Raw genomic sequence first — 27,005 nt, 5'->3', positions numbered from 1 at the left:
TTTTCAATCTTTGAATGTTGCGTAGGATTTTAGTTTTGTTAAATAATTGATGAGTTGAGTTTTACGCTATCCAGTGAGTATTTTGGGGTGCTTACGAATTACAGTATCTTATCAGTGTAAGAGTATCTGTTTGCTTTCTGTAGACTAATTTCTTCTAGCTATGGAATGCTGTTTTTTTGCTCATATAACAATGATGAACGGTAATTTGACTTACAATACTGCTCTTCAAAAGCTTTATTAGCATCTTATAAATGAGTCAATTTCATCTTTATTTGTTTGCTTTTATGCATTAACATCAAGTCATCAAAAAACCTATCAGCACATCATCTTGGGTTTTTTTAGCCTTGTGAATGTAGTTTACCCATATTCTTTGTTTATAGCATACAGCATTAATCTAATGTTCTTATATTTTAATTTGGAATACTCTGCATTCCTACATAAGCAGGAACACCCAGCTCTTTGGTGAATATACATTGAATAGCTAGGCTTCTTCAAAATGTCTGTTAATCTTCGTTAATTTCTCAATTTCCATTTAGAGTTGTTTGTTGTTGTTGTTGTTGTTGTTTTAAACAATCTGTTGTTCTAAATATTTGAATGATATTTCAGGTTCCATTCGGGGAACAAGTATGGAAATAGTTTTATTTTAGAACGCTGTGTGCTTCTGTGTTTTATCTATTTTTAGTTTCTGTCTTATGTTGTTGAAATACCTATTTCTGGTACCAGTGCTGCAGTATTTTTTGTTACTAATGTTTGTTCTAGTTTAAGATGCTGCTCTTTGTCTTCTAATTTTATTACTACTTTTACCACCAGGGCACATAATCAAGATTTTGAGTTTATATCTCAAAATCAGAATTTATTCAAAATATCAGTGGGACTTAGATCCACCTTTACCATACTGTACACCTGAGCAATTCTCGGAGAATCAGAAGAATAATTACCCACAAAATATTGGACTTCTTGACTTTACTTATGTGGGTCTTCTAGTGATTCTGAAATATTCACTAAGGCAGTAATTGGCACACATGAACAGCCAAGGACATGGTCTTGACATGTAAAAGAAGATCTATACTTCTTCCTTTCAAAATATGAGGTCCACAGGGAAGGTTTATATGAACCAGTTCCAGGTGAATAGTACAGGGAAATATAGAAGCAAAAGTAAGAACTTGCTATTAAGCAAAAAACAAAAACAAACAACAACAAAAAAACCCCAAACAAACAAACAAAAAGTTTGTATTGATCTTAATGCACGGTATAGGCTTTGATATTGAAAGTATGTTGGTTTTGAATTTTTTCTCTGAAGATTGAGCAATCTCTGAAACTTAAAAATTATTCTTGTATTCCAGGGTATAAATTTATTCCTACTTTCTTCAATGCCAGTTGTAGCAGGGGAGCTACAGAGCTCTTTAATATTCTCCAAGTTGCTTACTCAAAAACAATTTTTCATCGTTGCCATTACCAATATAAAAGTACTTGTAGCTCATATTACAATAGGAGGATGATCTATAAGAATGCCAGCTAAATTGCATGTTAATAGTTGCAATAAGTAATGGATATGATCCCTCTGATTTCTTTTAAATCTTTCTAATTAATATTTCTTATTAAACAGCAATGAAGACTTGGAGTCATGGAATACCAAGGGGCCAGAAGATGCTTGTAAAAACCTATCATCTTCAAGAGCAGATAGTAAGCTACTGAGCAATTCTTTCAAAATAGGTAATATTCATTATATTATTTTGAATTATTTTGTTGGTCTCACCACCACACTTGTTCCCTGTGTCTTGTTTATTTGAACATTTAAATGCAAGTTCATATTCTTTTTTCAGTAGAAAATCCGACTGAATTGCGCCCCAAAAATGCAGTTGGTGAATCAAATGAATCCATATTTCTTCTGAGGTATGAAAATCAAAAGAACAGTCAGAAAACCCTTGAAAACCTTCCCCCCCCCTTCCTCCCCAATCTCTTAAGATACTTTTTATTATTCTATTTGTAATACTTTGTAAGTATTTACTTTTGAATTTTCTAACAGGTAAGACACACTTGAAATGCAGTTAAAACACTGCGTGTGGTTAAAGCAATGCTTTTTTGGCTTTCTGAAACTGAGTTTGACAGGACTCTTGATTTCTTAACTGCCTAAACATAAGACTCTGCTTAGAACTTCTTTCTTTTCATATATGAGAATATGCTTTGAATATGGTTACTTTAGCTATAAAAGAAGTGTACAGCTTGAAATGCACTAATAAATTCTGCCTGCCACTTTTCATCACAAGCTATTGGTATTACTAAGTACTGCTCTAGATACTGCTTGAATGATTTAATTTCTTAAAGCTAAAGTTGTAAAGCACTGAAGTGGAAGAACATCGCTGGCCTGTCATTTGGCACCAAAATTAACTACCAAGGTAGTTAATCAGCTTTTCACAGCAGTAACCTCTGTGTGTGCAAAGGGAATATATCTCACTCACTTCAGCTACTTCAATTCAGTGTTTTCTTGTCTTGTTTTAAATTGAGACACAAGCTGAGAGGTGGAAAAGTGAGAGATTTTTTTTTTTTTTCCCTCAAGCGCATGTAGATGCAAATTAGGTTTGGAAAAAATATATTTACATCTCTTGTATGCATATATATATATATATATATAGATATCTGTATATATGCCTATGCTATATGTATGTGTGTGTATATATACACACATATAAACATCTCTTGATGCATGTAGGAACCTTGAATTTGTCCTTCTGGGCTAGAAATCGTGCTTTTTTATTTTAGGAAATTTAATTTCTTCAACTTACAAGCAGAACCAAATTAGCACGCTTTATGCAGTTAGATGTAGCTAGTAGATAATATTTAGGCAACGCTTCATTTCTAACTTTTAAAATTAAGTTACAGTTGAAAATACATAAAAGATGCAATTTTTTAATCTAAATAAGGATAAGAATGAGAACTGTCAATCATTTGATCAACGACCCTAATGAGTATCTTTAGTTCTGTCTAATATTTGTATTTTTTTGTTTAGTTGCTTTTTCTTACCAGATTGCAACTAGGTGTCTATATTACTTTTTGGAAGTCAAGAAGACACTTTCATTCTATGTTGTTGATAGAATCCGTGTTTCTTGGCCTGCTAGTTTTAATGGTTCTGAAGTTAGTTTTAAACACTTTGATATGAATTAAGGTACACTATCAAAGAGATTAGTTTACTAGCAGCTGTATTAAACTTGCAAATATACAGTGTTCTGGTCTTACTTTTCTCTGTTTTCTCATTGTGAAGCAGTTTAAAAAAAAAAGTAATCCCACTTCACATTCATTTATGAAAATGAGGCTGTTTTTTATTCCCATTATCTTATAAAGATTTGGTAGTCAGAAGAGAGTAATAAAATTAACTAATTTTTGTAAAGTTAATTCTGTTGGCATTTTGTTTGTTACAAGGAAATGAGCTAGTCATGTTTTAGCATCCATTCCAGCGGCCTGACTGGACAAGAAAACAATCAAACTTCATTTATTTAACAAACAAACAAACCCAGAAAGTTTATTATTTCTAACTGATGGATGAATTCTAACTTTGTCAGGACATGCTTAAAGACAGGAAGATCATGTTATGTTGCTGGGGACAATATAACAATATAACGTTTTTGTCTGCCAGTCAAGTATACTGTGAAGCTTGAATATGAAAACAAATAAAAACCCTAAACCAACAAATGAAACCCCATAACAGTGGCCTTCAGTGAGACTTAATCTGTATTCTGTTTCTTTTGAAGTTCTCGTCCTACTCCTAGAACCAGCACTACAGTAGAAGTAACTGATGTTACTATTGCCCCAATCCAAAATTCTCCACAAAAGGATTCAAGCATGACAAGGGTGAGTAGAACAGTTAATATTAAGAGGCAGTGATATAATTATAGTCAAAATCTTAGCCTGGAGTCTACAACAAAGACAGCTTTCTTTCTCATCCTATTACAGAAAAGTAGTTCCTCCAGTAGTAGTTCCTTTAATGTGTAAAATTATATATTAAAAAAAAAAAAAAAAAAGTAAATGTTTGCAAAGCTTCCAGTGTAGGGGTCAAATAAGATGTTTTGTCTCCCTTTAATTCAATGCATAAAAGAGAGTGAGACTATCTTATATTTCTTACCCATCTACATTTTAAACTTAAGTTGCATGCTTTTTAAGAGTTGTCTTTCTTCCTACATGCGTGTTTTTCATAATTTTTAGTTGCAAAGTCTAGGTCCTATCAATAAATACACAATTAAAAAGCAATTTAGAATATATTATTTACATGACCAAACTCTGTGGCATAGTATTTAAGTGAAATATTATGAGAGTAAGCATAAACTTTCTTCTTTTGTGCAAAACAGTCGTTCATAAAACTTTCTTCTTGTTCTAGGCTGAAAATGTATGCTCAAGTCAGCAGGATATGGAGTCAGCATTGAAAGAGCTCATTTACACTGAATCTGATCTTATCGTAACACCAATCATTGACAATCCAAAGGTATAGCAAAATAAAACATAACATTCAGGAACTTGTGGGTGAGGCTAGTTTTGCAGATAAATCTTTAATCAGGGTGAAACTCATTTCCTGTATTTTATAATTCAAATTTTAAAGCAGTTCCACCCAGTCATCTGGCAGGCTCTTGTGCAAGTTTTTGGCTGTCTATTATAGTCCCATTGTATTGCTAATTTGGAGAATACAGTTATTTTGGGGTTGTAAAGTAAAGTTAAATAATGGCTTACAACAAATGGAAGCTATTAAGTGCTGTGTTCAGTGGTTTTGTAGATTTGTTTTCTGATAATTTGCTTTAATATCTATGACTTAAATGAAAACAAAGCTGAGTATGTTTCATTATAAAGAAAACAAAGCTGTCCATGAAGCCATATAGTTCAGGTGTTAAACTTTTCCAGAACAACTTATGTCATTCTTTAAGTTTTAGACAAAATATTTCTAGAAAGTATGAACTTGTTTTCTCTGGAAAGAAAGGCCTGAAGTTGTAAGAATCATAGAATGGCTTGGGTTGGATGGGATCTCACCTATCATCTAGTTCCAGCCCCCCTGCTATGGGCAGAGTTGCCAACCCTAGATCGTGCTGCCCAGGAACCCATCCAGCCTGGCCTGGAACAGCCCCAGGGATGGGGCATCCACAACTTCTCTGGGCAGCCTGTGGCAGTGTCTCACCGCACTCTGAAGAATTTCTTCTTAACATCTAACCTGAACTTCCCTTTGTTCAGTTTAAATCTGTTCTCCCTTGTCTTACCACTAGCTACGTGTGTAAAAAGTCGATCCCCTTGCCTCCTATAAGCTGCTTTCAAGTACTGAAAAATGCCTCAGGCGTAAGCATTGGTTTGTACAGCCATCCTGTATTATTTTTGTGTCTTTGTTTTAATGTTTGACTGCTGAAAAACTTTCAGAAATGCATTAAAATAGTTGTGGTGATGTTTATTTCCCCAGATAATGAAGCAAGCTCCAGTTAGATTTGACTCAAAAGCTTTACATATACCAGCCTATTCAGGTATGGCTCTGCTGACATTGAAACATTTGTTCTGTATATGGTGGTGTAACTGTCACAAGATTGATAGCCTCCCTTTGTAAATCAGCTGAGGTGAGGGGAGAATTCATAGCTGTTTTTTCTGAAGCTGAAGTTGCAAAAGTTATGTTCTTAACCAAACCAAAAATGAGTAGAATTTTTAAGTGTTGACCTCTGTGTGTGTGTATACATATACACCATTTCTTCTGCCCTCATATAAGCTATACTTAAAAGCTTTAAAAAATAAGACAGCCAACACTTTTTTAGCATGGAAAAACAGCAGATTTTTTTTCCTTTTTTTTTGTATAATACTGAGATACTCAATCAGATTAGGATTTGACAAAGTTAAAGAAGCAAAAGAAAACAGGATGTTGAAATGTGTAGTGTTGATGAGCTATAATACTTGATAGCCTTGGCAGTCCTACATATAATTGTGAAATGTTCCCAGTGGACAATGTAGATTTGTGGACACTTTTTTTGTTTTGTCATGTTTTTAACCTCTAGCAAATCTATTATTTCTGGAAACTATTTCCTCTGATCTATTTACGGTAGTATTGTTAGGCTTTACAGTGCTTGAAGAGGTAAGTTAGGCAAGTAGTTACTCCTAGAACTCAGATAGCACCTCTGCCTAAACGAAGTTCCTTGTTTTTTTTTCTTTCCATAGCAAATTGACTCTCCATACTTTAAAGGAATTTGATAGTTGGAGAAGAATAAAACATCCCCTAAACAAGATCGTAGTAACAAAAAACATTCTGAATTTGGCCAACGTCCTAGGCAAAAGTGGCCATGTTTAAATACCTGAGCAAGTGCTGTTTCATTTAATTTTGCATTCAAGCATCTGAACTATCAGTCTGATATTCTGATGTGTTTAGCGGTTACTGTCTATATTTATTTAATAAGGTACAGGTGGTTGTTTTTTTTTTTTTTGTGTGTGTGTGTGTGTGTGTGTGTGTGGTTGTAAATATTCTATGGTTGTAGCTTTTTTTTCTGGTTTGGGTTTTAAGACAATGAATTTGGTGCTGCTTATTGACACTTTTTCCTTACCATTTATAAAAAATATGGAGTAAAAGATAAATACCTAAAATTCATACTTCCTTTCACCTTTGCTAACATGAACTGTTCATTAGACAGCGTTACTTGCATATAAAATAGATAGAAAGGATGTCCTTAGATATTCAGTCATGGAGCATGCCAGGATGGCAGATAGGTTTTAATAAGTAACTAACCAAAACTGTGATTACTGAAGTGAACTGAATTTAGTCCTTGAGACTGATAAGGAAGTATTTGGAAAGTTCTGTTCCCATAGTGATTAGTGAGATGATGATTATGCTCATCATCCTAGCAGCTGTTGACTTGTATTCCTCTTGAAGTCATCTGTGTTCAGTTACTTCTAAGGCTTAACCAGATGGATACCTGTGTATATTAAAATTAGTAAATATTTTAGGTTTGTCGCTTCTGAGAGAATTTTGATGACATTCATTAGTTTTTACCTCAACTTTGCTGTAAACATACAGCATGAAATATTGGAATTCTGACTAGATTAAAATTTTCTAACATATTTATTCATGCTGATGTTATTTTCTAGCATATTAAAACAACATAAAAGATCTTTAATTACTTGTTTGCTTCTTGTGTTAGCTGAGAAGTTGTCATCTCTGAAAGATCTGGACTGGAATGACTTCTTGCATCAAGCATGTTCGTTGCTTGATTCCACTGAGAAGAATCCAGGAACAGCACGTTATAAACTGAATTTACTGTCTTACCTCTGTGCTGTGGCTGTCCACAAGGAAGTTGCAAGCAGGCTAATTAACTCTCAGCTGGTAAATAATAAAGCTCTGAAGGAAGAAATATGGTTTATGCAGCATTGGCATTGCAGCAAAAATCAGCTGCATTTAATTATATTAAAACAAAACAAAACAAAAAAAAAAGTGAAGAAAAAGGCAAGTAAATTATAAAGAAAAAAAAAAAAAACAGCAAAATGTATTGAATTCCAAGTCCATTTTCCTAATGGAGAATTCCTGTATGTGTCCAATTATCACTGGAGAATTATTATTAATTATTTTTACAACAACCCAATAACTGAATTGCTGATTAGCAGAAGACTTTAGAAATAAGTGCCGATTGTGCTTTAACTCTCAGTTCATTATTTTTGCATTTGGCAACTATTTCACTTCTTAAATAATTGTTTGATAGTACCGTATGATAATCTGTGGTTGTAAATGAAAGCATCAGTTTTTCCATTGCATAGTGGTACTCCTAAAGAAAATAATGCTTAATTTCATAAGCTGGTATATGTTTATCATTGTGACTTAAGGCAAGAATTTTGGAAAAAATGCCATTTTTACACCTGGAATTCTGTTCTTAATTGATATGTTGGACAATGTCCACAGTGTTAGCCTATAATATTGTTTTTTTTTTTTTTACAAATGCTATCCAAAAACATTTTACATAATTTCTAGTATTTTGTTCTTTTTTTATTTATCACTGGAATGCATCAGATCTTGTATTGGTAATATTTGCTTCTCTTCTTCAAATTACAGTTTCCAGTGTTAATACAGCAGCTGCGTGCTGCCACCAACTGGGATATGTAAGTAACAATTATTTTACATCAATTTGTTCAAATATGGAATTATTATTGAATTTCACTAAGGATGTACTTCTTCAGAGTTTTTGAGGAGTGTTTTTGGCCTTTCAAACTGCTGTGGTACTTGATTGGCAGTATGATGTACGTAACATTGATTTTTCTGGGTTGTTATTTTTTGGCATTGAATTAATATACTGCACTTTTGTAAGACCTAAGTTAATATTAAATGTCTAAAATGTTACCTGAAAGCTACATGGCTTACTATATCAAGTATTATTACTAAATTGCTGAATAAACCAAACCATTCCATAATGATAGGAAAATATTTCTAATGGTAGTTTCTGTTAATGTTAGAAATGCTGGAAGGTGATAGTGCCCTCTGCTGCTTATTTAATAAATGTTGATGTTACTCTGTTTAATTTTTTCTTTAATGAAGCATTTAAAATTGATGTGCTGCTATACATTTCATTTTTGTTTTGTCAGCTATATTAAAATGTTTATAAGGATCTATTGGGGGGGTTTCAGTATCTTAAGAAAACCGAATGGGAGAATGACCGATTGTTAAGACTATAATAAACTAAAGAATCCCCATTCTTCATTGCTGAAGATTAAAAACATTTTTTTGCATGAATTTATTGCTAAATTAAGCTGAACTACAGGCAGAATACAGTAGTACCTAAAAAAAAAAAACCAAAAAGACAAAATTCACCTGTAAATAGCACATCAAATAGTTCCTGCCCTCAGTAATCTGTACAAAATACATGTAGGCAGGATAAAATTCTTTTTGTCGTATTTTTGAAACAGTTTTCCTTTACCTGAAAAAAAAATGTATTTCGTATGCAGACGTGCTAAAGTGGCTCGAGTGATTGGTTTGCTCGCACTGCACACATCTGAGCTTGGAGAAAATGTACCTGTGTCTGAGGTGACTTTCCATTTCATTTTTTTAATATTGTTAATGCTTTTACTTTTATGTCAGACTTTCACTGCTTTATTCCTTGCATATGTGAAAAGGGAAATAATCCAGTTAAATTCATAAACCTGTGTGTTCATTCTGTGTAGCTGTGGTTCTGATATTTAGAAAACTCTGGTAATGCTAGAGTATGATAAATCTCAGCCTTTTTTTCCCTCTCCTTTACAGAACATCAAGTAGCCACTGTCATACTTTTGTTTTGTGTATGTGCAAAGGAAGCATTGACATATTTTGCTATTCTGAAATGTAATTACTGTTAGCATAAAAATAGTACAACTGCTTCTTACAGATCTTTTTTTCCCCCTCTACAAGAAGTCATGGAGTTGGGACTCATTTGAGATTTCTCTCGATTCCTGAAGGATGTGTATAATGAAAAGTCAAGTGATTTTCTGAGGAGATGAAAACACATTGATGAATCTCCTGTTCATTTTGTATTCTCAGCACCTGACTCAAACTGAAGAATAATTAATATGATCTTGTTTTTTTTTTTACATGTGGTACATACACACTGCACAACATGACAGTATATGCCTTTCAATATCTGTTTAAGCTATGAAGCTGACATTGTTTCTGCTTTGTGAGATATACAACTTGAATGTGAGAAACAACTGCTTGTCCCACTTTGCAAATACAAGATACAATAGTTCAATTAAGGTTCCTTCAAAGACAATTGAGTCCATCTGTCTGACCATGTCTGAGCTGACCAAAAGATAAGGCATGTTACTGGGGCCATTTTCCATGCATCTTTTGAGCACTCATAGGCACAGAGCATCAGCCACTTCTCTCGGAAGCCTATTCCAATGTTTTACTATCCTCACGATACAGAAAATTTTCCTAAGTGCCCAGTCTGACCCTCCTCTGGCCAAGCTCTATGCTGTTCCCATCTGTCCTGTTCTGAAAGACCAGGGTGAGAAGCCCAGTACTGCCCTCTGCTTGCCCTCCTCAGGGTGCTGTAGAGAGGAGTAAGATCATCTGCCTTCACACTGTGCAGATCTGATATGTAGTAAATGTAGTTAATGGTTAATAGTTAACTTTTTTGGCAATAGACTTAAGGAGTTTTTTTTTTTTTTCAAGTTCCCCGTGTGTTGGTTTTTGTTGTTTTGTTTTTTCCCCTCTTACTGAATATTGTACCTTGTAATTTCATTATCTAGAATAATTATGGTTCTTTTGCTTTTATAGGAACATAAAAGTAATTTATAAATATAGTTCAGCATTTTTAGAAATCTCTCTGCTTAAAAAAGCAAATTAAATGTGTTGCCAGTGAAACTGAGGTACTAGAAACAAAAATTAGTTCTCAATATCACTTTGACCCAATTCTTATATAAATTAAAATTAATTTTATATGGTCTAATTAGGAAAATAATGGATTTGAGTTAAATTGTTGTTGAAAAGATGACTGCTGTGCTTGCTGTAGCGAGAGTTATTGCAAGTTTTCTTCTTTAAAATAATATCTCAATGTAAAAAATATTTTAGAATGCCTACAAGACTAGAATTAGGAAAAAATCCATCTAATTCTAATATTTTAGTATCTTCAGTGTTGTAACTTCTGGTCTACAGTCTTGATTCCTGCCCTCCTCAAGCTGCTGGAATTGGATGAATAGCCAGCTTATCATTCCTTGGGACTGTCAGCTATTGCATATTGTGTAATGCTTTTTTAAAATTTGGAATTATTTTCTCATTTCTTCTTAAAAAGAGAGAAAGCAAAAACAACAAATTTTGAACAATGTTGTATACTGTAATAAATTATAGTGTATTTTATCCTCTTATATCAACCAACTGATGCTGTGGCTGAAGTTTCTTGATGGCTGATGTAATTTGGGAAATGTGAAGATCAAGCTGTGACTAGTCAGAACATCATAATCTAAAATGATTGTGTAATCCAGTTCTTAAGGACCTTAGTCTATAACATACAATAACAGAACTGTAAGGTCTTAAAAAAAAGTCCTTTACTAAAAGAGCTAAGGTTGGTGCGACTGTCTCAGTCTGAAGGGCTAATTTAGCTTTTCTGTAGTACAGAGGCAAATATGGGATATGTGGAGAAGCACAGAGGAGTAATGCAAGTACGTACTGCTATTTCTCCAAGATATGCTCTATGCCTCCAGCAATAGGCATCTCTAGGATTTCCTGAGCCAGGCATTTGAATTTATCTACTTGTCCTCTAAACCCTTTAGAAGTTTTATCATCCATAGGATCCATTGGGAAGAGACTGCACAGATAAACAATATGCTCTGTGAGGCAGCACTCATTTGGTGTGCACTTGCCCTTGATAGGGTCATGCTGAGGCACATTGGTTCTTACACTACACAGGAAGCACTAATTTTCATGTTCATCTTACCTGTGCCAGTTATGAGTTACGGTGGGATGCTTAAGGACTGCTTCTTCTAATAACATGCAGATAATAAGTGATCTATCTACTGGTAGCTGATTTTCTGTTTGCTTCCCATTCTGTTTTCTGTTCCTAGTAACTACTAACCATTTTTTTTTTTACTGCTCTTGAGCAGACTTGATCTCTGTGCACTTCCTTCCTACAGCTCAAGTATTCTGTTTCCAAGTCAGTTCAGAATTGCATGAAAATGCAGAATTACTGTTGCTCTGTGCATGCTGTGCTATGTCTACTAAGTTTTCTTTTCCATTTTTATTGGTGCGTTACAATCCCTTTGTAGTTTTGTTACTTCATTATTCACTCATCCGGTTGTTTGTGATTTCTTTTGTACTTTTAGAAGAAGTATGGGACCTCAGAGAGACTCGTGCAGGATAGCACTGCTCACTGTTTCATGTTAAAATGTTTCTTCATATCTACCCTTTAATTTCCTGTTTTTTACCCAGTTATGCATTTATTTGAGGATATTTCCTCTATTTTTGAAGTTAAATTGCACCATTAATCTTTTGTTTTTTGTTGTTCAACTGGTTTGTTAAAGGGCTTATTGCCCTTCGAAGAATTAAGTCCTCCTACTCCTCCTTCCCCCCTCCCCCCCCCCAAGTTATTACGGTGAGCTCTGAAAAACATTTTTACATACATAACCACTAGAGGTCACTAAAACACAAAAATAAAATGCAAGTCAGCTGCTATTTCTCATAACTTCATCTGCTGGAAAAGTCTAGACAGATATACGTGACAGTGGAACTACGTACTATTTTGATTCTGCTCATATATTGTAAAGCTGCTGATATATTTTAATGTGAATTCATTTGCAATTGGTCTATTTCCGATTAATTGTTTTTTAGAACAGTACTTCATTGAATAGAGTGACTGATCTTAGAATATGAAAGGGAAATTGATCTCTTGCATATTTATTCTCCAAGTCAGAATGAAGACATTTTGTGCAATTTCTTTTACCTGGCAGTTACAATAAAAATTGTTGAAGCAGTTGCTGAAGATCAATTACTTTCTGACCTACTAATGGTTGCAGTGAATGAATTTTTTGGTATTTTTTTTTCCAGGAGTTGCCTTTTACAAATCAGAAATATAATTTCTTCTTATTTATTCCTAGTTATCTTAGTAAAAATGCTAAAGCTCCCTACTTAGGGCTTGAAACTGGTTCTTACAGAATTAACTGCTCGTGCTTAGAAAAATCTGCTTTCCATTAATTTTGGAGAAAAATTCTTCCCAAGTTAGGGAGCCTTGCTTCTACGTATGTCTAAATTATCTTATTGATGGCAAGAAACTATTGTTCTTTCCTCTCTGTGAATACCTAGTGTTTTCCTCCGGATAGGCACATCTACTCTAATGTACAATTTCTGCCTTCACCTTTTATTTTAGTGATCCTCAAGGAGATCATAAAGCAATCTCATCAAATGCTTTTGGGAGCAGTGTCCTTCTTTGTCAACTACAGGACCAGCCTTCCCCACTGAAGGAATCACTTTCTGCCCCCTACTTTTTGGAGACAAAATCTTTCCTGTTGTTTCTCTTAAAAATTTGCTGAGTGGAAATATCAGTCTCACACTATGACCTAGGGAGCTGTGCCTTTTTTCCTACAGACATGGGTCCGCTGATCTGCTGAGAGAGGGTTTGGAGACCCTGCTATACAATTTTCTCACCTGCAAGTTTCTTTGCTAAGCATTTGGCTTATGGAACTCCATGGGCAAATTAATGAACTTGATATCCCATGTAGAATGACAGAATGTCTCTAATACTGATCTTAGAACATCAATCTTTTGTCAAAGCAATGGAGTATCCTAATGTGTTTTTATCCAAGTTGAAACTGCATACAACTTGAGCCTTTTTATTTCTCATTCCTGTGGTACAGTTTGCTAGTTGTTTTGTACAACTTACATAGCACAGCTGCATCATTATAAGTTCAGCTTTACAGTTCCTTTTTCTAGCTAGTCTGATTCCTTCCACTTTTGGAATAGGTATACAGTTTGTTCTCATTAAAATTTTCATACAATGCTGACTTTTAGTCCTGTTCCTGGCTTCTCTCTGATTATTCCTGTTTCTAGGCCTATACAGATCTGCCTGTACTCTAAGGAGATTCAAATTAAAATGGAAGGTTTTATTTGAACTTTTATTCCAACCTGTTCAGTTTTGCCATTTCTTATTGTAAAAGGATTATTGAAATCTGCTCACAAGTCATCATAGTTTGAGTTTATCCTTGCCTGTTTCCTCCAATGGCACTTAACTTAACACACACTGTTTCTTCTTATGCAAAAATAATACCAATTAAAAAAAAAACACCCAAGCTTTAGGAAGTAGATATAAGCTAATCATAAGCTGTATCAGAGCGTATGCATAGGTGTACTTGCACGTTTGCATACACACACATCTACTGTTTTGCAAAATGATTGTGATGAAAATTTATCTTTCTAGCATAACAAGGATGGTCACCTAATACTTTTGATCCAATCAGATGACATTTAATTTTTTTGAGTGACTCCTAATAAGCTTTCAACCTCAAAAATAACTTGAAGAAATTTATTATAAACAATTTAGTCCACTGTGTATAGCTCATTATCTTGCCTAGGGCACACAGGAGGAAGATGAGCAAATAAAAGATCAATATTTCTCAGGTAAATTAGGTTCTGCTGGCAGAAACTCACCAAGTATTTGAGCAGTTCTCCTAAGTTTAATAAGCCAGAAATACAAATATAACTGGTGTTAATGACAACAAATCTGCCTTAAATGGGAATTCTGGATTGCTGGACCAACTATTAAGATGTTTTATCATATTTCTGGGAAGATTCTTTCTTTAATGTTCAGAAAATTAATTCTATCAATCTAAATTAATTAGGCTTGGTTTATTTTTGAAGTCAAAACCAAGTTAGTAGTAGAAAATAAGAACATTTCAGTTTGGTAACTGGTAAGTTACATTGCTGATTGCACTATTAAATTTTTCAGTCGATAAACACATATCTCTCTAGAACGTCTGCCTCTGATGTTATGGGCCAACATAATGAAACAGGAGGCGTTACTTTCAGGGCAGCCCTCATAAACTACACAATATATTAAGTAACAAAACACTTCATTTTTCTTAAAACATTAAAACAATGAACAAAACCAAAACTAGTGGGATAAGTGACACTAACACATCACCCTGGTCTGATGGCTGTGACTGCAAGTCTCAGTGAGCTCTCAAGGTGTCCAGAGATTTTTGATGAAATTTTACCCTTCTTGTACTTCATCCTTGACAATAGTTGTTCAAAATGTGTATTATCCAAAAGAGATGACATGAAAAAGTTGTGGTTGTGAAGCGAAGGGTATTTTTCTCTGGCCAGAGAGGGATTGTGAAAGCCTGGTAAAGAGACTTTATCAGCTTTTTGAGTTGAGTATCTGATCGCAACTCTATATATTCCATTTGAAATTTTGCAGAGAATGTATTTATGCCAACTGAAAATGGTGACACAAACATAAATAGTTTTGTTGGTTTTTTTGGCAATCTTGAAACCTATCCTCAAATTCCTTTATCAGAATGGAAAGCATGGCTGCAAATTCTTAGCTGTTCAGAGTGCTGTGTTTAGCCAATGTATCAAAATGCATACAAGCGTTTTCCGTCACTTCCCCACACCGTGGTGTCAGTTGACACAGCATTAATACTGCACTGATGGTTTGGTTGTTGCTGAGTGGTGGGTGTGCACCTTGGGCCTCTTCACAGTATTTTCATATTGCATAGTCATTTGCTCTCTTAGTTAGCTATTTGCATATTACTGCAGTTAATAAAACAGTTCTTACAAAAATGCTGTTAAATAATGACTCTAGCAGTACAGATAGAGTATTTGAAGCTGAAGATCATAGTATTTCACTGTTAGAGTGAAATAACAATTGTATGTGGTATAAAATGCAGCTGCTCAAGCTGTTTATGACATTCTAGTAATTCTTTTTTTCTTCTGCCCATTGTAATGTAAATGTACAGTGGGGAGTTCTAAGTCTTGCTTAATTAAAATATTTGGCTTATATTTAAAAGTAGCACTCTAGTTATTTTTTCACCATAAAATAATCACTGTCTAAATAACAATGTAGAAGTTATACTTCTGTATTTAATTATCTGGTTATTCATATGTCCTAAATTATTCCCAGCTAGCTTTTACAGGAGAACAATTCCAGTTGAACGGAGTTTGCCTGCATGGCAGCTGTCTATAGTCAGTAATTTGTTTTAATGCTAACAGTAATTAATGTATACTGAGGACTAAATTTGCCCCAAAATTTTGAGGTAAGTAGGTCATCTTTTTTTTTTTCCCCCCCCCTTCCAGAGCAGGAAAAATGCAAAGAAATTTTGTGACCCAGTAGTTATTGTTTAAGTAAGATGAGCACAAATGTTAAGGTATTGAGTAGGATTTATGTTTTTTAACTTTATCCTAGGGTGATAAACAGTCCCAGTTAACTTCCAGAGGAAAATGATTACTTGAAGAGTAGTGTGTAGCTGCCTTTGTTGTGTATGTGCTGTGTGGCAGGAAGCTGGGTTTTCCTGGCTGTTGTACTATGTAGGCTCTTGCTGAACTCCTTTTAGTTTGTACCTCCTTCAGCGTCGTGTTCATGAGGTTTTAGAATATATACTCGAGTCTCATTCTGTGTATGCATTATTGGTTGGAATTTGGGAATCTAAAAGGAAAGTAATCAGTGATTTATCAGAGCTTTTCATATGTTATACATATGAAAATATACACAGTGTAAAAAAAAATTAGAATGTGCATTTTAATTTAACACACACACAAAAGAGTAAATTCAAATTCTGTATAGCCAATTTAATGCGACCTGCAATTATTTTCATGAAAACATAAGGGTGGTTATCCTGCAGCATTGGAAATGCAGAGAGTCAGCCTGTCAGCTATCCTAAATGAATGTGATATTAACAAATAAACTGTAAGCAACTTTCCTGGTGATCTACCTTTGGGAATACACCTCTGGTTTTCTTTGTAAAGCCTGTCCTCTCGAGGGCACTGAGTGCTGTTTCACAGAGGAATGAAAATTCTGGAGCACTGAGAACACTTACTAGCTGCAGTCCCTTTTGTATTTAAACAGCTAGATCTATATGTAGAAAATGCAGTAGGGATACTTGAACAGCTACCAAGCAGATCTGTCAGCTAAATGAGCCGTCTTTCTTGTGAATGTCTGTCTTGCAGTTGGCTAACTTGTAAACTTAATTACATAAAGGCTACTGTCTTCTTTACCATCATTACTTACTTTTTCACTCACCTCTTGCTTTCTTAGCTCTCAGGATATTCAAACAGAAAATCCTTGGTTTACAAGGATGTTTTCTTATACTTAATGGAGTAGTCTCTGACCTTTTATGTTATCTTCTAGTGTATTCAAAATATTTTCATATATGCATTTTCTATTGCTTAAGAAAAAAAGATTTGTACCGCAGTCTTTTTTGCTATTATGTTTTGACAGGTTTCACAAAAACAAGGCAGCTAAGTATTTTTTACTCTTAGTAGATTTGGTGGGAGTAGAATGAGACATTTCAAACAATTTCAGAGAAGGATGAAATGCCTAAACCTTCCTCCATTAGGCAGATGTGAGAGAAGAATCGTCTGAATTCTTCTTTCTTTTTATGCTACATCTGGGATTTAACAGCACATATTCTATCCCAAGTTCTCATGAAAACAGTACAGCAAAACATGAATATTGGAGTTCTGTATGGTTGTGCATTATGAGGCAGAAAGAGAGCTGAATGTATCATTCTGTTGTGGATTTAAATTAGGTGTGTTCTTTCATTTGAATTTTTGGCATTGTGCATAGAAATTGGCCTTTGCTTTTTGTTACTTTTGCTGGCATACTGTGGGTAAATATTACAGAACACAAAATGAAAAATAAAGTAAATTTTAAAATGAATTGGTTGAAAACAGTGTGTTTCTCTGATGTTTCATTTTTTAAATTCAAACTAAGAGGAGCCTTTGTCAAGAGCTTTTCTAAGTATCTAAAATATCTCTAACATATTAAAGCGATATAATACAAAGCAAAGAACTTTATGTATTAAAAAAGACATTCCTAGCAGATTTTTTAAAAGTTTATTTTGTCTAAGACATTGGCAATGCATGATGTCCCAGTATGCCTATTTTTTCATGCTAGTTAAGTGTAGAGCCAACATCTGTTACTTTATAAAGAAATGGATATGTGACAGATGTGCATGCGGCATGAAAAGCCAGGTGAAATACGCAGAGTGGTGTTCCTAAAATAGCCTAACAACTTTTTTTTTTTTTAGTCTGTGGAAACACTGAAATATTTTTGGTTCTTATGTTGCCGTGGGTATCAGCAGACCCATGAAACACATACAGAAAATGAATCATGAAGTTTGAATTCCTACTATAAACAAGAGAGACCACACTGAAAAAAATTTTCATGCACAACCTTCTTGACATGAAACATGACTTCTTCCATTAATTCTGGAAAACACATCTGTGCAATTCTTCTCTATTTCCTAGCATTATTTTGCTAGTATTTTCATAGTGTTTACAAAGTTATATTGTACACTGTTGTGGTTCTATACTGTCTATTAGTTTTTTTGTTGTTGTTGTTTGTTTTTAATTAAAGCTAATCATAGCTGTGAATTGGATTTTAATTTTTTTGATACTTTTCTTTTTGAGTTAGCTAACTCAGTTGGTTATTGAAATGTTTGTCTCTTTCAACTAACTATATGTAGCTTGAAGAACGAACAGTCTTTTTTTCCATCTTGCTTTGTCTTTTGTTTGCAAATTTATCACACTGTAGGTAGTAATAGGAGAAGAATATCCAACTTCTCCCTCTGAAGCACATACTTGCTTGATTGGCACAATTGGGCTACCACAAATTTCTGTCATAGGCTTTTCAGCTACCACCAGTCTGCAGTTACTATTTTTTTCAGTTTCCCGTTGTCTTCTGATTACAGCATTAAAAGATGTTCAAGGAAGCCTCAGTGTTATGCAAGATCAACTGTATATTTGTTGTACTACCAGCTTTTCCTCTGAATAGCTGAACATTAGCCTGAAGCCCATTTGTTTCTTAAAAGAGAAATTTCTAGCCAGGTGGTTTTGGGTCTGGTTGTCTCCTTCACTGAGCAGAATGAAGGAACTTGCAATTGTCACAGTATGGTTTGGGTTCAAAAGGACCTTAAAGATCATTTGTTCCAACCTCCCTCAATGAAAGGTACTGATTTCAAAGAAAAATCATAGAAAATACTCAGTGCCTATATAATTTTTAAAAATATGAGATACACAGCACGAATAAATAAATGTAAGCATCTCTACATGAGTGTTTTATTGATGAACTTCAGTAGTGTCCTCACCATGGTTTCTAATTCAAGTTGATGACAAACGTATTGCCCAGAAGCAAAAGATGATCCAAAGTATATCACATGCAGTTAATGAAAAGAATAAAAATCCAGTAATATTTTATTTGTAAAAGGCACAAATGAACCATTGAAACATGTAAATAATAACAATAGAATAATATGCAGAAGCAAAAAGGAAGAGAACAAAAGGAAAGAAAACTTCCTGTTTAGATGCACCCGACAAATCTTGTTTTGTGAAGATTGATGTATAGCACTCTACTTAGCATTTTAAGATGTAAATCTTCAGCTGATGGTCACTGACTGCAGTTTTGAAGGCAGAAATCTCCCAGTTCAAGAAATCTTCACTTCTTGGGCACCTGAGTAATCCTTTTCATTAGCGCCGCTGGCAAAAATGAAAACAGAACATCCCTTCTGTTTCAGGCAAACATATTTACGTGATACTTCCCATCATTAAAAAGCTTCAAACTTAAAAAGTGGGAGAAACAGAATTGTTTATGAACATCTTAAATGGGTACATCTCTCACAGTGGGGGGAAGAAATAACTTTTTTTTTCTAAGCAGAACAAATCCCAAGCCAGTACACAGGTGGTTTTTGTTTGTTTGTTGCTGGTTTTTGAGTTGGTATGTTTTTGATTTGTTAGTAAATGTAACAGGTTTGTAATTAGGTAGGTTGCCCCAGAAGTAATGCCTTCTATTTGTGTCCATGGAAACTACAACAGATACAAAGAACACGAGAACGTTATTTGATAGAGAAAATTCTCAGCTGTAAGATGCTATTTTTCGTCAGTCACCACTGGTAGCTATGCATTTTCACCAGCGATGAACAAGAGCCTGTATGCCATGCTCGTAAAAATCTGCACCAATGGAGTTAACCCACACCTTCATAGCTGCTATGATGATGTCATCAATAGGAAAATGGTACCCACACAGTCCACTTTTCACTGTACTAACATCCTCTATGTGGTAGTGTAGTGGAAATGCTAAGTCATGGTCTGGTCTGTACCAGTGATTGCACACCTGGTGGGAAGGCAGGGCCAACCTAGGGGAGCTCAGGTGCATGCAGTGCACATGAGTGATTGGAAGGGGTGGAGCCAGGATCCACCCTCTCCCAGGCCCTATTTAAGGATTGGCAGCAGAGGTTTCTTACTTCTCTGAGAGCTTTATAGGCCTTCCTAAGGTAAGCAGTTTCCTTTATTTCTGTACCTACTGCTATCTCATCTAAGCAGCTCCTTAGGCTACTTGCTGTAGCCTAAGACCTTGCTGTTCTGCTGTCTTGTTATGCTTTCTGTCACAGGACTCCAGAAATGTAATGTAAGTGTTGGTGAATGTCAGTGGGCGTAATATTTTATGCATGAAGGAATTCAGTTCACACCTTTGCTCCAGATGCACTTCTATGTCACGCTGCCTCTCTACTGCTATATGTTGTACGGCAGTAATGTTTAACTGAATGTTGTAGGGAGCGTACAAGCATATCATGTCATATCACTGGCATCCATCTTTGATCTGATGGAGCATAATAAAGTGGGAGGAGTTACTTTCAGGATGTCTTTACTAGTTCCTAATGCTCATGTCTCATTGTTTTCAGTTGGGATCTTGAGCTGATTACAGAGTGCATTAGTAGAACCTCCATTTGAATTTTAGGTTAGCTGCTCCATTTGTCTGTGAAGGCCTTTTCCTATAACAGTTACATAACATTCAAGAAAGGAGGATTTCTTACATTCAGTCAACTTACGCATGGTGTTCCACCTGAAGAAACATTATACATACTGCACCTTAGATGTGTTATACTCCCGCAAAAACTGTGCAGTATGTTGTACATTTTTTTTTCTACATTCTGAAAAGTATCCATACTGCGTTCATAGTCTTGAGTCAGATTACCCTTTGATTATCTATATTCTAGTATTCCTGGTCTAGTATTAGTTATAGAGGTTGGCAGCCCTGCTTCTGGCAGGTAGGTTGGAGCTTGGTGATCCTTGAGGTCCTTTCCAACCCCAGGCGTTCTATGATTCTCTGTTCTGTGACCCATTTTACTGTATTGAATGTAAAATCTGTAAAACTAGAGTATCTTGCTTCTTCAGACTCTTTCTTCTTCTAGCTGTGCCCCAAAGAAGAGTTTGACAGAACTGTTTTTGTCCTGTCACTTCCCTCTTCAGTCAAGCCACTCATTCACTGGATATTTAATTAGCTTTCACTGAAATGTAGAGAATCCCAGGAACAGTTGGATCCAACACCTGCTTAAGCTATCCCTTTTAATGTTTTAACTATGCATCTTAGTGAGAGGAAAGTAGGCAATGTGTTTGAGATCTACAGAGAATGCTGGTCTTTTCTTGCTTTTTCATATCCTATTTTAAAAATATTTACTTGGAGTAAATATAACCGTAGTTTCTTTTCTGAGTAATGGTAATGCAGTTATTGTGTACAGTGTACTTTCTCAGCCTGCTGAGGCTTATTTTTTCCAAGGAAATTGAGGTTTCCATGGCATTACTTGCATATGCTTCACTGTGCTCGTCTGCTTGCAGAAAAAAAAAGCTGAGGAGTAATTTCCATGATGCTTGAGGCATAGACAGTTTTTAATCTCTGTAAGAGTTTGCAGAATTACAAACGTAACTTTTTACTTTCTGCTAATGCATTCATACTAACAGATTAAAGATGCAGTAATATTACAAATCTGAACATTGCCACTTAAATTGTAATGTATAAAATACCACCTCTTTTTGAATATGCTATAATTCTACTTCTGGACTGATGAGACTGCAGGGAAACTTCTAGATGTAACTTGAAATGGGTTGAGAATCTGCTACAGATAATATACCAACTCCACATACTATTGTTGTAAATGAAGGTAATGACTGTCTATCCAGATATGAACTAAGCATCTTTCTTCTCTTATGAGAGCTATGCTGCATCCCTTTAGCTTGACAGCTAGTGTAAGAGGTCTAAGTACTATACTAAATTTAACATGCTTTTAGCAGATGTAAGAATTGAAGATCATTACTACTTACATCATTGAAATGGAAAGTGTAGAGAGGTTGAAAGGAAAGAATGTGTTTTAGCTGAGAAAAGAATTTTATTTGTCAGACTGTGCAATTAACAGAAATTTGCTTTTTTTTGTACTTTTTTTCTCCAGCTAATAAACTTCATTTGCCTAAAATTCATACTATGCTTTAACCTGGTATCTAAATCTCTGGGCAGATTTATTTTCCATGTGGTTATTTACACTTGTAGCAATTGGATAGATCAGCATAATAGAAAAGGTGCTTCACTATATCTGTAATGACAGAAGGATCAGCATGGTAGAAAGGTACTATAAAAGAAGGGAAGAAGATTGTTTACCCATATCAGAAGATTCCAGGTTTGCAGGGGAAAGCTCTACGGTTCCCATACAACATTATATTCATTTCCTTGTGAAAGAATGAGCAAGTATTTAAAATCCATTAAAAATCACTGTTATTAGGAACAGAAGTAATTTGTGTATGTGACATATCAGGAAGTAGCTTGCTGTCCTCCTTTTAGGACACTTAATATGCATCATTAAAATATATATATATACTACTATGTAAAGAACTCATGAACATAATTCTAGATTTATTTTATGTGATTATATTGTGCATATAGTATAGATGTTGCAATGTGACTTCCCATTGCATAGCTTCTCTTGCAGAGGATATGAAGAGCTGCTGCTTAAGTAAGGTGAACAGCACAAGCTCTCTGATCAGTATGTGACATGCTCTGTGAGATCCTGCACTTAGATAATGTTTGATTACTCAATTGCTTTCAGCAGAGAGTAGTCACATTGCAAGCATTGGGCTGTATATGATTTAAAGAGGAGGGATTATGTGTCTATAGTAAATATAGGTGTATGGTATACAGGTATTGGACCAGAGAGATTATTGTGTTACAAAGGAGAAATGACATAAAGATCTTACCCATGTCCTGGGCTCACAGAAGGGCTCCAAAAGGAGTGATCTCCAGATAGAAATCCTTCCTCCTTGGGAGTCAGCCCTTAAATGGGGTCTAGGAGAGGTGCAGCCTGGCTCCACCCCTTCTGATCACTCAGGTGAAATTGCGTTCACCTGTGCTCCTGTGGCTGACTCAGTGCTCGCCTCAGGTGGCGATCAGAGGTTCAGGCCGTGATTCAACAGTTCCCATACAATAGGTTTGTATTTAAAATACCAAAAACATCTTTAAGAATAGCAAGTATCTTCTGTAACATAATAATTGTTTGTTCATTGCCTTCTGCATTAGCTCTCCCGCGTAGTTCTGTACATCTTTGGATTCTGGTAACGGTGTGTTTCTTGTTGTGTACCTGTTTGCAGTTACTCAAATTACCTTTCAGTGAGTAAACGTATAAATGATGAATGGAGGTAATCAGTAGAAAAGAAATCATGCAATTCATTCATTAGGCTATCTTTAAACAAAGATTCAACAGTTTTATCAGAAGTCAGTCAGTGACTTTATTCAGATGGTCTGTTCAACAAATCAGTTGTTTTAATCAGGTGAAAACTTCAGTTTATTGAACAGCTGACTACCTTTTTTCCAGGTCTTTTTCCTAATGCACAGGGAGGAAAATAACTTATTTAAACTTTGTTAAATCATCAACTTTCTTGTTCAAGTATGAAGTGACAAAAGCAGTAGCAGAGGCTGAACTTATTGAAACACACCGTGTTGTGTAATGTGACAGCCGTGCTTGGCTGTCCAGAACATGGTGTGTCTTTCAGGTTACTGTCATCCCTGCTGAAACACACCACCCTCTGCCTCACTGTGTTCACATCCATGGTTTGGTCTCTGTAAATGTTCAGCATGTGTCAATGAATGTCAATGGGTACAATTGTTTCTGTGTGGAGGAATTCAATTCCACCCCTTTGCGTCATACACGCTTCCATGTTGGACGCCAGTCTGTCAGACTGCCACTCTGCTGCCTTTTGTAGCTATATGATTGCTATGTAAGGGAGCATATTTGGAGTCTTGACAATATCTCAGCCAGAAGAATACACACTTTTCAGTTTAATGTGTGGTAAAGTGGTCTCTTGCTTTTGAGAGTGAGTCTGGCATTAGTCAAGTAGGCCAGATTTTAACTTGATGTTTGTGGGAAAGTGTTTTCTGGGAGGAAAAATTATAAGGGTTTGTATGTGCTGCTTTAATATCTAAACAAAATACAGTATTTTGTTGTTGTTTTTGTAACCTGATGGTGACAGTATATCACCTAGGCTATTTACATATTGTATTTTTGTCCATGTTGAATATAAATGTGTTATAATCATAGTTTTCCCTCTGTTCTTACTAAATCCTTTGCAAATGGCTGTTTAGCAGAATTGAAGAGTATATCATTAAGATGGCATTTCAGATAAAGCTGCTGTAACCTTTAATGATACATTTTGCTTGAGAAAGGATTATGCATGTTGTTATATCATTTCTTTATATTTTAGGCATTTATACTTCTGACTGAACTCATTAGAGAGAACTTCAGAAATAGCAAATTGAAACAGTGCCTTTTACCAGCACTTGGGGAGCTTCTTTATCTCGTAGCCAGCGAGGTAAGGCTGTCAAATGATCCTTACAACTTTCTTTAATCGATTATAATGAAAAAATTACTATGGGAAATAGGTTAAAAAAAATCAAGAGATTCTGTTGTCTGTATTCTTAAGAGTTTCTTGTCCTTGTATGTTCTGTAATGTAATATATATATATATTTTTACTTTTTAAGGAACATACTAAGCCAATTTACATTATCTGATGTAAATTTAATTGCATTCTTTAAATATAGAATTTTAACTTCATGAAACAATTCTTTCAGTCACTATAATGACTGCTGACCTCCAGCCTGCAGATCTAAGAGGTAGCCTATCTTAGCTAGAGATTTTGATTAAACAGTGTGTATAAGGACAACCTATGATACCTATAAATTCATGTATCTAGTTCAGTTTAGATCTTATCCCAGCAAGTTTGGATTCACAGTGCTGTGGAAAAGAGACTGGACTGATCTGGCTAATGTCAGATGGAATAACGGACATGCCTAACTAGAACTGGTTTAAACCTTCAGTCTAAAAATATTAATATGCTTTAAGAATAAGTTACTTGTAAACAAGAAGTGCTAGTAATAGTAGAATTGAAGATGACAGCTCTTGCAAACCCTTATCTTTCTTTTCACTTATTTCAAGAATAAGATACTTATTTTTTTAAATTAGAGGCAAACATGACTTCAAACAGAAGAAACTTAGGGCTAACTTAGCTGCCTCCCTGAAGTGCCCGTATTTACTGCATCATCTCATTGGTCTGAATGGTGTGACCTTAGTTATCAGCTTGTGTGTGAGGTTACTTGTTGAAAGAGTGAAAGCACCGAGTAGATTTGTATTTAGGCTTCCTGATATTCTATCTCCTTTTCGTGTCCCACAGAATGAAGCGGTTGCTTTGTTTTTTGTAGGATAGCAAGCATCATTTGCTGGTTAGACAATTACTTAAATTTCTGTTGAACATGTGAAGTCACAGAACACGTTCTCATACTGAGAAATTGTTATGAAAGTACTTCTACAGTGACAATTTATTTTAGATGTTTTCACTTTTTTCTGTGTTTTCCTGAGGGGGGGAAAAAGTCATACTTATCAGACAGATTGCAAGCTATTTCATTTTTAACCATTAATAAAAACTCAAACTTGAAGATTATATATGGCAAGAATATTTTGCACTGCTTGGTTTTATTTTGAAATTAATCCTTAGTGATTAAAACAAATCTGTCTATGTTGGCTCTACAACTGAAGAGATTAGCACGTGTAACCCCAACACATCCTTTTCCTATGAAAACATGAGCTGAAAAACTGTTAAGTCTGCATGCATTTATAAGCTTCACAATATTTGAAACATAATAACTTGTTTTTAAATGAACGCTCTCTATCGTGTTTTGGGAAGCAATGTGTTGAATTGCTCTGAGTTCTAAGAAAGTTATTAGAGAATAGGAAGATTTCTCTGCACTTACAATCTTAAGGCACTGCATCTTAGAACTTCAAATATATCAGTGTGATTTCTGTGCTTGGAGAAACTAACACTTCAGTCATATCATTATTTTTCTTTTTTTAAGCAGAGCTCTTTATTTAAAAGTTTTTTTTTTACACTGTACATATGCAGCCTCAGAATACTATAGTGTGGTAGACATTTAATTGCTGTGTAAACTGCAGAACAGGGTATGAAGTGACCTTGTCAAGATCATACACCAAGTAGTAGCGTAATAAGAGCTAACAGAAATGTTTGTTCCCAACTTATATTTTCAAACAGCAAAGCTTTATGCCTTAACTAATTTAAGAGAATAGAACTGTCTGATTCATTAAGAATTAAACATCAACTGTATTTTATAAACACTTACCAATTGAGCCATAAACCTGTGGGGATGTTCCTTGCTTCTATTTATTTGTTTTTTTCCTCTTGAGGTTTCCTAAGCGCTTCTACATCCTACTTCCCTATTAGGTAATGATAATTTATTTTTCAATTAGCATGAGCATTTGGTAAATCATAAATGATCGGATGCTTAATCTGTCAACTATCTAGGTGCAACAGGATTCATTAAGTTATATTACAGGGTCCCTGGTTGCAGTTCTGCACTTTAGAAAATACCAGAAAAAAGTCTAAATAATCACAGTGCTCCTTTGCAATCCTTAATGCTGATATTGGGTGTACACCTGCATATGAGATCTCATTTATGTAATCTTGCACTCTGTATCTGTATTTCTCTTCCAAAAAGAAGCCAAGAGCAAATTGTAAGCAGCGTCAGTTGACTACAGAGAGGATGTTCTGGTCCTCTTAAGTAAATGGCATTAAGGGAAAACTTTCAAATTCTATGTAATATTTTTCTTCCTTTCGTACTGTTTGTTTTATTTGAATGGAGAGCCTGAAGCTTAATCAAATCAACAGGAGCTTTGAACAAAAACTAGGAATCTCTTCAAAAGTTTGGTGATGTGTGTAGACTTATTAGATGCAAAAAGCTGTAAGCATGTTTAGATAATTAAGACTGGTGCTAAATTTCATTTTTTTAATTTCTGACTTGAGACTAAGCCTGGTAGAAAGGCATTCATCAGTTTGAGAAATGATATTGATATTTAAAGACTGTGTCATTTCTTAATGCTTTTATTTTTTTAGCACATTTAATGCATGTAGTGGGGAAAAAACTGGACAAAGCTTCTTATTCAATTAGATGACTGAAATGAGAAACAGCTTCATGCTGGTTCTGGCATAGACTGTAATTTTATTCATAGAATCTTA

The 27,005-nt window shown here is 34.9% G+C and overlaps 1 protein-coding gene across 4 annotated transcripts in view; it reads left to right on the top strand.

The window, feature by feature from the left end:
- Positions 1 to 27,005, top strand: part of ULK4 (unc-51 like kinase 4) — a 219,601-nt gene that overhangs the window by 11,912 nt on the left and 180,684 nt on the right. For 3 of the 4 annotated variants that reach the window (XR_005857729.2, XM_418812.7, XM_004939465.5), the window contains exons 10-18: positions 1,607 to 1,713; positions 1,824 to 1,893; positions 3,747 to 3,846; positions 4,370 to 4,474; positions 5,429 to 5,489; positions 7,143 to 7,324; positions 8,045 to 8,091; positions 8,932 to 9,010; positions 24,185 to 24,292. Coding sequence is in view for 3 of the 4 variants with exons in the window: in XM_418812.7 (XP_418812.5) it covers positions 1,607 to 1,713; positions 1,824 to 1,893; positions 3,747 to 3,846; positions 4,370 to 4,474; positions 5,429 to 5,489; positions 7,143 to 7,324; positions 8,045 to 8,091; positions 8,932 to 9,010; positions 24,185 to 24,292 (859 nt within the window). In the remaining variant the exon portion in view is untranslated. The remainder of the gene's footprint in view (positions 1 to 1,606; positions 1,714 to 1,823; positions 1,894 to 3,746; positions 3,847 to 4,369; positions 4,475 to 5,428; positions 5,490 to 7,142; positions 7,325 to 8,044; positions 8,092 to 8,931; positions 9,011 to 24,184; positions 24,293 to 27,005) is intronic. The other variant, XM_025147506.3, reaches the window with a different exon arrangement.

The sequence above is a fragment of the Gallus gallus genome, chromosome 2 (assembly GCF_016699485.2).
Source record: "Gallus gallus isolate bGalGal1 chromosome 2, bGalGal1.mat.broiler.GRCg7b, whole genome shotgun sequence".
Taxonomy (NCBI): domain Eukaryota; kingdom Metazoa; phylum Chordata; class Aves; order Galliformes; family Phasianidae; genus Gallus; species Gallus gallus.
Note: the sequence above shows the minus strand (reverse complement) of the source record. Positions and strands in the feature narration are given on the sequence as shown.